We start from the raw sequence: 13,538 nt of genomic DNA on the forward strand, positions 1-13,538 counted from the left end.
TCCAACACTATGGCTATCATTCATAAAGCATTTCCGCATGCGGAAAGGCTAAAAACAGCTGACTTTACCGACCACTCGGCAAAGTCAGTATTCATAAAGCCTCTTTCCGCATAAAAAAATGACACTACCGAGCAGAGTGATAAATCACCGCCTTGTGCGGTGATTATCCGAACAAATGTAGCAAAATGTTCATTCATAAAGATCACCGCAAGCGGTGAGAGGTCGGGAAGTACCGCTCCCTGTGATGTGGCGATACCAATGCAAGTGAATGGAGACACACAGACCTCCCAGGCAGCTGCAGCAGAGCGGAACACGGAGAAATGTATCAACTCGGCAGCTTCCGTGTCTCCGCCTGCCTACCGCCAGCCTACCGCCTGCCTAGTTCGGGGAATCTCCACACTGCCACCGCACCTGGATGTTTTTTTATGAATGCCCACCCAGAAGTCTAAAACACCGCCAGCGGTGTTTTCCCGCACTGATTCCCCGTACCGACAGCTACTTTATGAATGATAGCCTATGCTTATTATTCTGAGGCAGAATTATCTATATATATATAATAGAGTAAATGCCTCAACCTTCAAGCAAGAAGAAGAAGTAGCGCCCTGCCCCCAGGGCCGGTCCAACCAAGAAGAAGGGGCTGGTCCAAGCAAGAAGAAGTAGTGTCATATCAAACCAAGGGCAAAGAGGGATAATTTGCATATTCAGTAGCAGTGCATTGTGGGTAACCACAAATGTTCACTTATAGCTGAATTATTGCAGATTTGCTTCTGTTTTAAGAAGGAAATTTACACCAAGCTTTGCTTTTTTTAGTAGGAGGGCTTTTTGGTCTATTTTATACTCCTATACATTCTTAGTAGTTTGGGTCACCCTGAGCTGCTTGGTTACTCTGTTGTACTGGTCCAAGCCCTATCTCATACAGCCATATTAATCCCTGCTATGTACTGATGCAGACCAAACATCTGAAATAGGCTGTCACATGTGGGTTTGCTGTGACTGTGTAAAACTTAAAGGGAAGGTCCAAGCAAGATAAAAAAAAATGAGTTTCACTTACCTGGAGCTTCTACCAGCCCCATGCAGCCATCCTGTGCCCTCGTAGTCACTTACTGCTGCTCCAGTGCCCCGCTGGCAGCATGCTGACCTCGGAGGTCGGCGTGCCGTATTGCGTACATTTTTACGCATTCACGCTAATGCAGAAACATTAACACATACATTTTTATGCGTTAGTGGTTTAATGCGTAAACTTTTACACATTGATCCACTAACGCGTAAAAATGTATGTGTTAATGTTCCTGCACTAACTGGAATGCGTAAAAATGTACGCAATGCGGCCCCCGACCTCCGAGGTCAGCATGCTGCCAGCGGGGCACTGGAGCAGCAGTGAGTGACTACGAGGGCACAGGATGGCTGCATGGGGCTGGTAGAAGCCCCAGGTAAGTGAAACTCATTTTTTTATTTTGCTTGGACCTTCCCTTTAAAGCTATGGGCTTGCTTGACTTACCAAGGGTATAAAGGAATAATTTGCATATTTAGTAGCAGTGCATTGTGGATAACCACAAATGTTCACTTATAGCTGAATTATTGCATATTTCCTTCTGTTTTAGGAAGGCAAATTACACCAAGCTTTGCTTTATTTAGTAGGAGGTCTTTTTGGTCCCTTTTATCCCCCTATACATTACGAGTGGTTTGGGTCACCCTGAGCTGCTTGGTTACTCTGTTGTACTGGTCCAAGCCCTATCTCATACAGCCGTATCAATCCCTGCCATGTACTGATGAGGACCAAAAGTCTGAAACTGGCTGTCTACATGTGGGTTTGATATGACTGTGTAAAATTTAAAGCTATATGCTTACTATACACCAGTGGCTCTGGATGCTTGCTTGGCTTACCAAGGGGGAAAAGGGATAATTTGTATATTCAGTAGCAGTGCTTTGTGGATAACCACAAATGTTCACTTATAGGTGAATTATTGCAGATTTCCTTCTGTTTTAAAAAGGCAAATTACACCAATACAGTGTGACGACAGTGGACGACAGGAAGTGACGACAGTGGAACGCACGATGGAACACGGAAGAGGTGAGTCATCCCCGCCCGCTGCCTCTTACTAATAGTGGCGGCTGATACTGTGCTTAAGCAGGAAGGGGGGGGGGGGGCGCTGTGCCCAATACCCCCTTCCTGCTCTCTACCCTCTTATGCGGCGTATGCTACGCCGCGGGTCGGCTAGTTGTAGTTATTATGATACCGAATGATGTCAAACATTTATAAAAATCTAAAATGTAAATGGCCCTTATACAATCTTGCAGTGAAAACATTTGATTCCATTTTCAGGCTGCATAGATTTGCAGTAACACTTGCATCATTCTTCATCAACTTGGAATTTTTTGCCTGTCTCAAGCCAAGTAAAATGGTTGCAGTGACCCAAAACTTTTGCACTAAAACGCCCTTAGACATCCGTAAACATAGAAACGCCTGTAGCCTCTATGGCAGTCCAGGGGTTAAATAACTGAAAAAAAACTGCCTATTATCTAAGGGCCTGTTTCCACTACACGCAGATTGGATGCATATTGGATGCAGAAAAACTGACTCCAATGAAAGCCTATGGGCCTGTTTCCACTAAACGCGATTTTTCTGATGCAGATTTTCCCATAGGCATTCATTGGAGTCAGTTTTTCTGCATCCAATCTGCATCAAATCTGCGTGTAGTGGAAACAGGCCCTAAATGCCCTGTTGATATTTTGGCTTCAGTAGTATCTGATTCACACCTGGAAAAAGTGTGCGGCCAGCAGAGTCGCACCTGATTTGCATACTCCATTTTGGGTCAGTGACTCAGGAAGCGTTTGAGTAGGTTTCTTCCCTGCCATGGACAAGTGCCTCTGTACTGGGCAGGTGCGAGTAAGGTCTGTGCATGCCCAGTAGAACAGAAACACTTGTGCAGTTTACTCGCACATGCCCAGTACAGATACGCACTGCCCGAAGAAATGTACTGAACTTGTGCCGGTGACTGGCAGCAGAGAGAATGTGCTGTAATGCATGGAGTACACCCTCAGCACTGGAACAGGTAGGAAGTGTAATATAGCCTGCTTCCAGTGCTGCCGGTCTCTGTACATCACAAGTCATGTGATCGGGAGCTTGGCGAAGGGCAGCAGAGAGCGCTGCTGCTTTGATGTACAGAGATCCGTGGCATCGGAAGCAGGTAAACATAACGCTCCTTGCGCTACTCTGCATGGTGGTGGTGGGAATGTTTGTTTACTGGCTGCCTGTCTGGTCCCTTGGCGGTGGGGGGCTATGGACCTAGGGGGCCTCATGCAATCTTTTTTTTTGCAGGGGGAGGCCCCATACATGGTAGTTATACCCCTGGTAAGAGGGTCCCTATGCTGCATCATTAGGTTGCAGGGAGATCCAGGAAGCCTCTGGACCATCCAGAAGCTTCCCACTAGTGGGCTATGTCATTTCCTAATTTTTATTTTTTTTTCTATTAATTTTTTTTACACTTCAGGTGTACCTTTTTAAAGAGGAACTCCGGTGAAAATAATGTAGTAACAAAAAAGTGCTTCATTGTTACAATAATTATGTATAAATTATTTAGTCAGTGTTTGCCCATTGTAAAATCTTTCCTCTCCCTGATTTACATTCCGATATTTATCACATGGTGACATTTTTACTGCTGGCGGGTGATGTCACTGGAAGGAGATGCTGCTTGCTTTATTGGCAGTTGGAAACCGCTGTAAGCAGCTATTTCCCACAATGCAACAAGCTTCACAAACAGGAAACTGCCAGGACCATGGTCCTCACAGTTTCCTGTGGGAGGGGTTACACCACAATATCAGCCATACAGAGCCCCCTGATGATCCATTGGAGAAAAGGAAAAGATTTTTTGTGGAAAGGGGGTATCAGCTACGGATTGGGATGAAGTTCAATTCTTGGTCACGGTTTCTCTTTAAGGGCCGGTTCACACGGACGGCAGGCGGCGTTGGGGCGGCCAGGAAGTCGCGTCGTCCTGTGACGTCCCGTTCGGTGGCGGCGGTACAGAGATCGTCGCGATCGGCGTTTCTCTTCCCCGCAGGGGGACATGAAGCCGCGCCGGCTAGCCGTCCCTGGACGTTGCATGTGGCTTCTAGGGACGGCCGAAACGATGCGTTAAATCGGGATCAGAACGCCGCGTTTATGCAATCGACGGTAATCGACGGTAACCGCGCAATGCTAAACGCTCCTATTCACTTGAATGGGAGAGTTTAGCCGATGGGTCCCGAACGCTTGACGGTAGACGCCGCCAAGCGTCCGTGTGAACCGGCCCTAAGGGCCCTTTTCCACTAGCAATCGCAATCACAAATCACAAACGCCAGTGATTGCGATTGCGATTTTTCATTAATTCTGTTATGCGATTGCGATTTGCGATTTTCATTGCATTGCAATTGCATTGCATTATCATTGTAAAAATCGCTCCAGCAAGCGATTGCGATTTGCGATTAGCGATTTCCAAATCGAATCACTGTAGTGGAAAATACTTCTCGTGATTTCTATGATAAAGTAACAACCCTAGCGATTTAAAAATCACTAGCGATTTACGATTTTGCGATTCAGCAATCGCAATCGCTCTAGTGGAAAAGGGCCCTAAAGGGACACTTAAGTAAAAAAAAAAAAAAGAGTTTTACTCACCTGGGGCTTCCAATAGCCCCCTGCAGCTGTCCGGTGCCCTCGCCATCTCCCTCCGATCCTCCTGGCCCCGCCGGCAGCCACTTCCTGTTTCGGTGACAGGAGCTGACAGGCTGGGGACGCGAGTGATTCTTCGCGTTCCTGGCCACAATAGCGCTATCTATGCTGCTATAGCATACTGTATATCATATACCATATAGCAGCATAGAGGGTGCTAATGTGTCTGGGAACGCGAAGAATCACTCGCGACCCCAGCCTGTCAGCTCCTGTCACCGAAACAGGAAGTGGCTGCTGGCAGGGCCAGGAGGATCGGAGGAAGACGGCGAGGGCAGCGGAGAGCTTCAGGGGGCTATTGGAAGCCTCAGGTGAGTAAAACTCATTTGTTTTGTTTGACTTAGGTGTCCCTTTAAGTAGATGTTTTCCCCCTTAGTTTGCTGTATGTACACATTTTACAATAAGAGCTATAAGTGTACGAAAGCCATGCACCCCCTGTTGTTATACTGATACCTCTGTTCACTCTCTTGTGGTGCAGCTGATTAATGAGGTAGAAGAGATGGGAGGCATGGCCAGAGCGGTGGCCGAAGGAATCCCCAAACTCCGCATAGAGGAGTGTGCGGCCCGGAGACAAGCCCGCATCGACTCTGGTAAGCCTGGAACGCTGCTTCAAAATTAAGAATTTAAAATGATCTACCTGATAGACCTTACCTACAGATGCAAGTTATGTGCCCATCACTCAGACAGGTGCTGTGGGATCCACCCAGAAGGTCTTTGGGATCTACTAGCAGATTACAACCTATGCAACTGGCATCCTTGTACCAGAGGGTTCTCAGCTGAGGCCCTCTCCACTGAGGATCTAGCTTGTGTAAAGCCTTCCCAAGGGATCAGGGATACTAGATACTCTTGGCCAAGCTCACCGTTCTCTTCCTTACCCCTCCCGGTTGCCTTCTGGTTCCCTTTAATTTGAGACACCGCTCATTGAATTTTTGTAAGCAGTTGGTTTTTCACCGTACGGATAGGAGCAGAGATCCCCTCTCTCCTTTACCTGACAAGTATTTTAACCTCTTGAGGCATCATTCCGTCAAACAACCCCCCCCCCCCCCCCCCCCTCCAGTGACCAGGCCATTCTTTACAATTCAGCACTTCACAACTTTAACGGTTTAGTGCTCGGTCATACAACTTAGCACCCAAATTAATTTTACCACCTTTTTTCTTACAAATAGATATTTCTTTTGGTGGTATCTGATTGCTGCTGATAGTTTAAGGTTTTTGTGGGGTTTTTTTATAAATAAAGAGCAAAATTTTTGTATATTTGTATCACGCAAATTGGCCCTACACTACGATATACACACTACACATACCTAGACATATGGCTATGTCAGGGATTAGATTGTGAGCCCTAATATACAAATAGAGGCTAGGGTTCATGATGTATTAAGTCAGATAATAGAAAAATTGGTTAGATTAGATTGTGAGCCCCTCTGAGGGACAGTTAAAGGATACCCGAAGTGACATGTGACATGTACTGTGCTTAGCACACAAATAACTATGCTGTGTTCCTTTTTTTCTTTCTCTGCCTGAAAGAGTTAAATATCAGGTATGTAAGTGGCTGACTCAGTCCGGACTCAGACAGGAAGTGACTACAGTGTGACCCTCACTGATAAGAAATTGCCCTTTTTATCTCTTTTTTGCTCTCAGAAGCCATTTTCTGCTAGGAAAGTGTTTTATAGTTGGAATTTCTTATCAGTGAGGGTCCCCCTGTAGTCACTTCCTGTCTGAGTCAGGACTGAGTCAGCCACTTACATACCTGATATTTAACTTTCAGGAAGAGAAAGAAAAAAGGGAACACAGCATAGTTATTTGTGGGCTAGGCAGGGCCGGGCCGAGGCATAGGCTGGAGAGGCTCCAGCCTCAGGGCGCAGTGTAGGAGGGGGCGCAGAATTCATTCAGCTGTCATTCCTAATTGTGTTTGAAGCAGAAAAAAAATGAGAAAAGGGGATACATGGCAGTAACTGCAAGCCATATAACTAGATATTAAGGTGTTGGGGAGGTTGTGGGCCCTGTGGCGCCTCTTAGTCTAATAGCAATCAGTGTGTGACGGCTGGGGAGGCAGGGATGGAGGGGCGCACTTTGCTGTCTTAGCCTTGGGTGCTGGAGGACCTTGTCCCGGCTTTGGGGCTAGGCACTGTACATACACCCATGTCTATCTCATCATGTCACATCGGGTATCCTTTAAGTGACAAGACTATATTCTGTGCAGCGCTGCGTGAGATTTTATCAGGTGAAAGAGTCCAACTGAACTGGGGGGTCATTGCCCTAGCCATTGGACCTGCTGAAAGATGGGGTGGCATTTTATTATTCTTATTAAACTTTATTTATAAAGCCTTATATTACACAGTGCTGTACACTAGATAGAGGAGACAGTACATCGGAACCATATAACACAGGGACATCGCAGCATTAAAGAGACACTGAAGCGAAAAAAAATATATGATATAATGAATTGGTTGTGTACTATGAATAATTACTAGAAGTTTAGCAGCAAAGAAAATATTCTCATATTTTTATTTTCAGGTGTATAGTGTTTTTTCTAACATTGCATCATTCTATAATATGTGCAGATTACACAACACTCAGCATTCAAAATGATTCTTTCAGAGCAGTCTGTGAACTTATGACCTCTCCTCTGGCAGATAAAGACATTTGTTTACTTACAGTTGAGATAATAAAAGTCAGATAACAGCCCTCTCCACGACTTTGAAAGTCGCAGAGCTTAATTGCTTTTTTGCATAGAGATAACAACTGGAGTTTCTTAACTTTTCCTGTACTGGAAACAATTAGACTGATGTATCTGATCTTAATGTTTTATTTCTTAGCTGTACTACACATACAAATCATAATATAATTTTTTTTCCGCTTCAGTGTCTCTTTAAACAACAGTACACAAAATAATAAAACAATGAACAGATTGCAGTGGGCTTATTGCAATGTAGGGATACATATAAAAGAAAAGTCACTGAGTCCTGATGGTGGTGGAGAAGAGTACAGAGGGAAGAGGTCCCTGTCAAATAGGCTTACAAACAACTGACTACAAATATGTTTAGCTTTTAGCTCCCCTACTACACAAATAACTATAGAAGTAGCAGAAGATTTCCACTATAGTAGGTCTTTATTCATTTCATTTTGTTAGCATTAGATGCCTTCTGATTGACTAATGAATCAAATAGAACATTGGAATTTAACCAGTAGGTGGCAGGATTGAAACATGTTTGCCCTGAAATACTATTACATTGCATTGTCTAAACCAGGGGTCTCAAACTCGCGGCCCGCGGGCCATTTGCGGCCCTCGATACAATATTTTGTGGCCCCCGCCGGCAAAAGCAAAAGAGACACCGAAGCGAACTATTTTTGCCTATTTTACCTTATAGTTCGCTTCAGTGCTCCCAAGTAATCCGCCGCATCCCCGCTGCTAAACGAGGGCTGCAGAGCCCCCAAATCCCCCGGGCAAACATCCATGACTGCGCTGAGGGGCAGAGCTTCCAGCTGTAGCTCTGCCCCTCCTGACGTCAATCGCCACACGGATCGCTGCCTCTCCCCGCCCCTCTCTGTGAAGAAAGAGTGAGAAGGGCGGGCAGAGGTGGTGATCCGCTGCGATTGACGTCAGGAGGGGCAGAGCTGAAGCTGAAAGCTCTGCCCCTTCCAGGAAATGCCGGCGGATTGCCCCCCGGGCGATTTGGGGGCGGCGGGGACACGTGAAATCCCTTATGCGGCCCAACCTCATCCTGACTTTGCCTCCTGCGGCCCCCAGGTAAATTGAGTTTGAGACCCCTGGTCTAAACTGTACTTTTTTTTTTTTTTTTTTTACACCTTATAGTTAGCCTATTCAGGTATTTCTCCACAGTGCAATTAAACGGGTCTGATTTTTTTTTTCCCCAATACATTTTTATTGAATTTTTATTTTATTGAATTATATTGGTTACATTATATAGTGCAAAAAATACACGTAGGTAATCATTAACTATACAACTAGACACCTAAGGACGTCTGATATCAAGTTGGCGTATCTGGTCTGATTTCTTGAAGGACAACTGAAGTGAGAAGTATATAGCAGCTGTCATATTTATTTCCTTTTAAAGAGACTCTGTAACAAAATTTTCAGCCTTATTTCTTTTATCCTATAAGTTCCTATACCTCTTCTAATGGGGTCTGGATTACTGCAGCCTTTTCTAGTTGCACTGTCTCTGTAATATATCTAATCTTCTTTTCTTTGTCAAGCCTTTGTCGACACAGAGAGGAATGCACTGCCTCTGCTGTGATAGGGAGAAGTTATGCACTCCCCCTTCACGCCCCCTGCAGCCTCTGTGTGTGTGCTTTGTTTATTGCAGTTTGTGAGGCTAAGAGGGAAGGGAGCTGCTGCCTGTCACATGCAAACTGTGACTAATCCTAGACTGCACACATATACATACATACATAACTACATACATACACATATTAGTGTGTGTGTGTATGTGTATATCTATCTATCTATCTATCTATCTATCTATCTATCTATCTATCTATCTATCTATATATATATATATATATATATATATATATATACACATACATCACTTCGTGGTTGGGGGCCATGTTTTTTGTTTGTAAACCCTGCATAAAACTAGCGATTAAAAGCCAGGATCGCGGCGGAGAGCAGCGGAAACGGCAAAGAGGCATCCAGGAGATCACAGTGACTCAATTGGATTGTCTTTCATTGTACAGATTCTCTTTAAAGGACTTACGAGGCCAAATATCGATATTTTGGTCATTACCTGTTTCATATTAGAATCCATAGATGATTTCCTCCGCTCCCTCTGTCCCATTCCGCCTCAAATGTATTTATGACATGTCCCTCAGGCTGCGACCCGACCCCACAGCACGGGTCGTCTCGTATGCCTCAATCAAGATGGCCGCCGCCAAGATCCGCGCCTGCGCAGTACGCATGGCGGAGAGTGCGGCTGCGCAGCTCTCCGCCCTCGCCCAGCCGCGTACTCGATGTCAGCGTACTCGATGTGAGCGCGCCCGCTGCCACGCTGATCGTCTGCCTTTAATACTTTTAGCCATAGACCCTGAACAAGCATGCAGCAGATCAGGTGTTTCTGACATTATTGTCAGATCTGACAAGATTATCTGCATGCCATGCTTGTTTCTGGTGTGATTCAATCACTATTACAGCCAAATAGAACAGGAGCACTGCCAGGCAACTGGTATTGTTTAAAAGGAAATAAATATGGCAGCCTCCATATTCTTCTCACTTCAGTTGTCCTTTAAGACAGGCATAATGAAAACTGGAGTAAAAGCAAAGCAACTATTAGAATTATTTTTCCATTTCCGAATCCTGATTGGCTGCACTTGGCAGCTGCTTCACTTTTTTCTCCATCAGTTCTGTTCCTCAGCTGTCATGATAGATCTGTCCCAGAGGGTCTCCCACATTCTGCAGGCAGCATTGGGGGGAAGCTGGGTAACCTTGTAACCTACTCCACACCAGAGCAGGATCATCCACCAGGCAACATAGGCAGGTGACTGGGGCCTAGTGGTTGTCAAAGGGCCCATCTTCTACCTTCTCTGACCTCTCTCCACTTCAGCTTACCAAAAGGACCACAAGGGGGGCACAAATCTACTACCTTGCCTAGGGGCACATTACATCTTAAAGGATACCCGAAGTGACATGATGAGATAGACATGTGTATGTACAGTGCCTAGCACACAAATAACTAGGCTATGTTTCTTTTTTTTCTTTCTCTGCCTGAAAGAGTTAAATATCAGGTATGCAAGTGGCTGACTCAGTCCTGACTCAGACAGGAAGTGACTACAGTGTTACCCTCACTGATAAGAAATTACCTCTTTCTTGCTCTCAGAAGCCATTTTCTGCTAGGAAAGTGTTTCATAGTTGGAATTTCTTATCAGTGAGGGTCACACTGTAGTCCCTTCCTGTCTGAGTCAGGACTGAGTCAGCCACTTGCATACCTAATATTTTACTCTTTCAGGCAGAGAAATAAAAAAAAGGAACAGAATAGTTATTAGTGTGCTTGGCACTGTCCATACACATGTCTATCTCAGTATGTTACATGTGAGTTCGGGTATCCTTTAATCCGTCTCTGCTCCACACACATTGGGTACCTGGTGGAATTAGACCCCAGTACCAGAGCTGCAAGGCCCAAATTTTAACCTAATTGCAATATACAGTTTCTTACAAAAGTCAGCACACCGCTCACATTTTTGTAAATATGTTGTTATATCTTTTCATGGGGCAATCCTGAAGATATGACCCTTTCATACAACGTGAATTAGTCAGTGTACAGCTTGTATAACTGTAAATTTGTTGTCCCATCAAAATAACTCAACATACAACCATTGAAGGGACTCCGAGTACCTCTCATGGGCATGCCTTTAAGACTCCGACCAGTACTGCAAAGTACTTAAAGTTGCATACCTTTATGTAGCTTGTGCTCTCCTCTTTCATTTGATGCCTGAATCGCTGTTCTACACCAAATAGTTTCCGTTCGATTTCAATTTTAAAAATCGCGGCTGCCATCTTGACTATGTTATAACTTTTGGGTCACCCTTGTCTTCTCTGTTAGAGAAGTGCATCACTGAATGAAGCAGGAAGATGAAGTGACATGCATGGCCATTGCAAGAGGCTCCTCCAGAGGGGTCATAGTACGACTTTTCTGGAAGTCGTCTGGCTTAAAGGCATGCCCATGAGAGGTGCTCTGAGAGTACCTGAGACAGCAGAGGCATGTTCACTGCCTAGTGATAAGCCTCTGTGTTAGTGCCAGTCCCCCCTGGACTCTGCTGCGCTAACCCCCCCCCCCCCCCCCCCCTCGACTTCTCTTTAATGTCTAAACTTTTGACGACCTCAAATCGAAGGTGGAGGAGCCCAAGCTATCTTAACGTCCACCAGCTTCATCATGGAGGAGTGGAAGAGGATTCTAGTGGCAATCTGTGAAGCTCTAGTGAACGCCATGATAATAATGGTGGGCACACAACATGATGACACTTTTGGCACAATTTTGAAACTCTTCTCTTAGGGGTGTACTCACTTTTGTTGCCAGCGATTTAGACATTAAAGGGATCTTAGCAGCTCATGATTTCAAATAGCTGAAACGGATGCCATGTTTGAGAAGTTAAACCCCCGTCAACGTGAAGGAAGGAGATTGCACGTGGAGGAAGGAGATCGCACATGAAGATTGCACGTGGAGGAAGGAGATTGCACATGGAGATTGCACGTGGAGGAAGGAGATCGCACATGGAGATTGCACGTGGAGGAAGGAGATCGCACATGGAGATTGCACGTGGAGGAAGGAGATCGCACATGGAGATTGCACGTGGAGGAAGGAGATCGCACATGGAGATTGCACGTGGAGGAAGGAGATTGCATGTGAAGGAAGGAGATTGCACATGGAGATTGCACTTGGAGGAAGAGATTGCACATGGAGGAAGGAGATCGCACATGGAGATTGCACGTGGAGGAAGGAGATTGCATGTGAAGGAAGGAGATTGCACATGGAGATTGCACGTGAAGGAAGGAGATTGCACGTTGGAGGATGGAGATTGCGCGTGGAGGAAGGAGATTGCACATGGAGATTGCACATGGAGTTTGCATGTGGAGGAAGGAGATTGCACTTGGAGGAAGAGATTGCACTTGGAGATTGCACATGGAGAAAGGAGATTGCACGTGAAGGAAGGAGATTGCACATGGAGATTGCACGTGGAGGAAGGAGATTGCACGTGGAGGAAGGAGATCGCACATGGAGATTGCACGTGGAGGAAGGAGATTGCACATGGAGATTGTATGTGGAGGAAGGAGATTGCACATGGAGATTGCAAGTGGAGGAAGGAGATTGCACGTGGAGGAAGGAGATCGCACATGGAGATTGCACGTGGAGGAAGGAGATTGCACATGGAGATTGTATGTGGAGGAAGGAGATTGCACATGGAGATTGTATGTGGAGGAAGGAGATTGCACATGGAGATTGCAAGTGGAGGAAGGAGATTGCACGTGGAGATTGCACGTGAAGTAAGGAGATTGCACATGGAGATTGTACGTGAATGAAGGAGATTGCACATGGAGATTGCACGTGGAGGAAGAAGATTGCACATGGAGATTGCACGTGGAGGAAGGAGATTGCACGTGGAGGAAGGAGATTGCACGTGGAGGAAGAAGATTGCACATGGAGATTGCACGTGGAGGAAGAAGATTGCACATGGAGATTGCACGTGAAGGAAGGAGATTGCACGTGGAGGAAGGAGATTGCACATGGAGATTGCACGTGAAGGAAGGAGATTGCACGTGGAGGAAGGAGATTGCACATGGAGATTGCACGTGAAGGATGGAGATTGCACGTGGAGGAAGGAGATTGCACATGGAGATTGCAAGTGGAGGATGGAGATTGCACATGGAGTTTGCACGTGGAGGATGGAGATTGCACGTGGAGGATGGAGATTGCACATGGAGGAAGGAGATTGCACATGGAGATTGCAAGTGGAGGATGGAGATTGCACTTGGAGGAAGGAGATTGCACATGGAGGAAGGAGATTGCACATGCAGATTGCATTTGGAGGAAGAGATTGCACATGGAGATTGCACTTGGAGGAAGAGATTGCACATGGAGGAAGGAGATCGCACATGGAGATTGCACGTGGAGGAAGGAGATTGCATGTGAAGGAAGGAGATTGCACATGGAGATTGCACGTTAAGGAAGGAGATTGCACGTTGGAGGATGGAGATTGCGTGTGGAGGAAGGAGATTGCACATGGAGATTGCAAGTGGAGGATGGAGATTGCACATAGAGATTGCACATGGAGGAAGGAGATTGCACATGGAGTTTGCATGTGGAGGAAGGAGATTGCAAGT

At 45.8% G+C, this 13,538-nt stretch overlaps 1 protein-coding gene across 2 annotated transcripts in view; it reads left to right on the plus strand.

Moving 5' to 3' along the window:
* MMUT (methylmalonyl-CoA mutase) overlaps positions 1 to 13,538 on the plus strand; it is a 92,901-nt gene that overhangs the window by 37,051 nt on the left and 42,312 nt on the right. For both annotated transcript variants that reach the window (XM_068280147.1, XM_068280146.1), the window contains exon 7: positions 5,181 to 5,292. In XM_068280147.1, coding sequence (XP_068136248.1) covers positions 5,181 to 5,292 — 112 coding nt within the window. The remainder of the gene's footprint in view (positions 1 to 5,180; positions 5,293 to 13,538) is intronic.

The sequence above is a fragment of the Hyperolius riggenbachi genome, chromosome 4 (genome assembly GCF_040937935.1).
Source record: "Hyperolius riggenbachi isolate aHypRig1 chromosome 4, aHypRig1.pri, whole genome shotgun sequence".
Classification (NCBI taxonomy): domain Eukaryota; kingdom Metazoa; phylum Chordata; class Amphibia; order Anura; family Hyperoliidae; genus Hyperolius; species Hyperolius riggenbachi.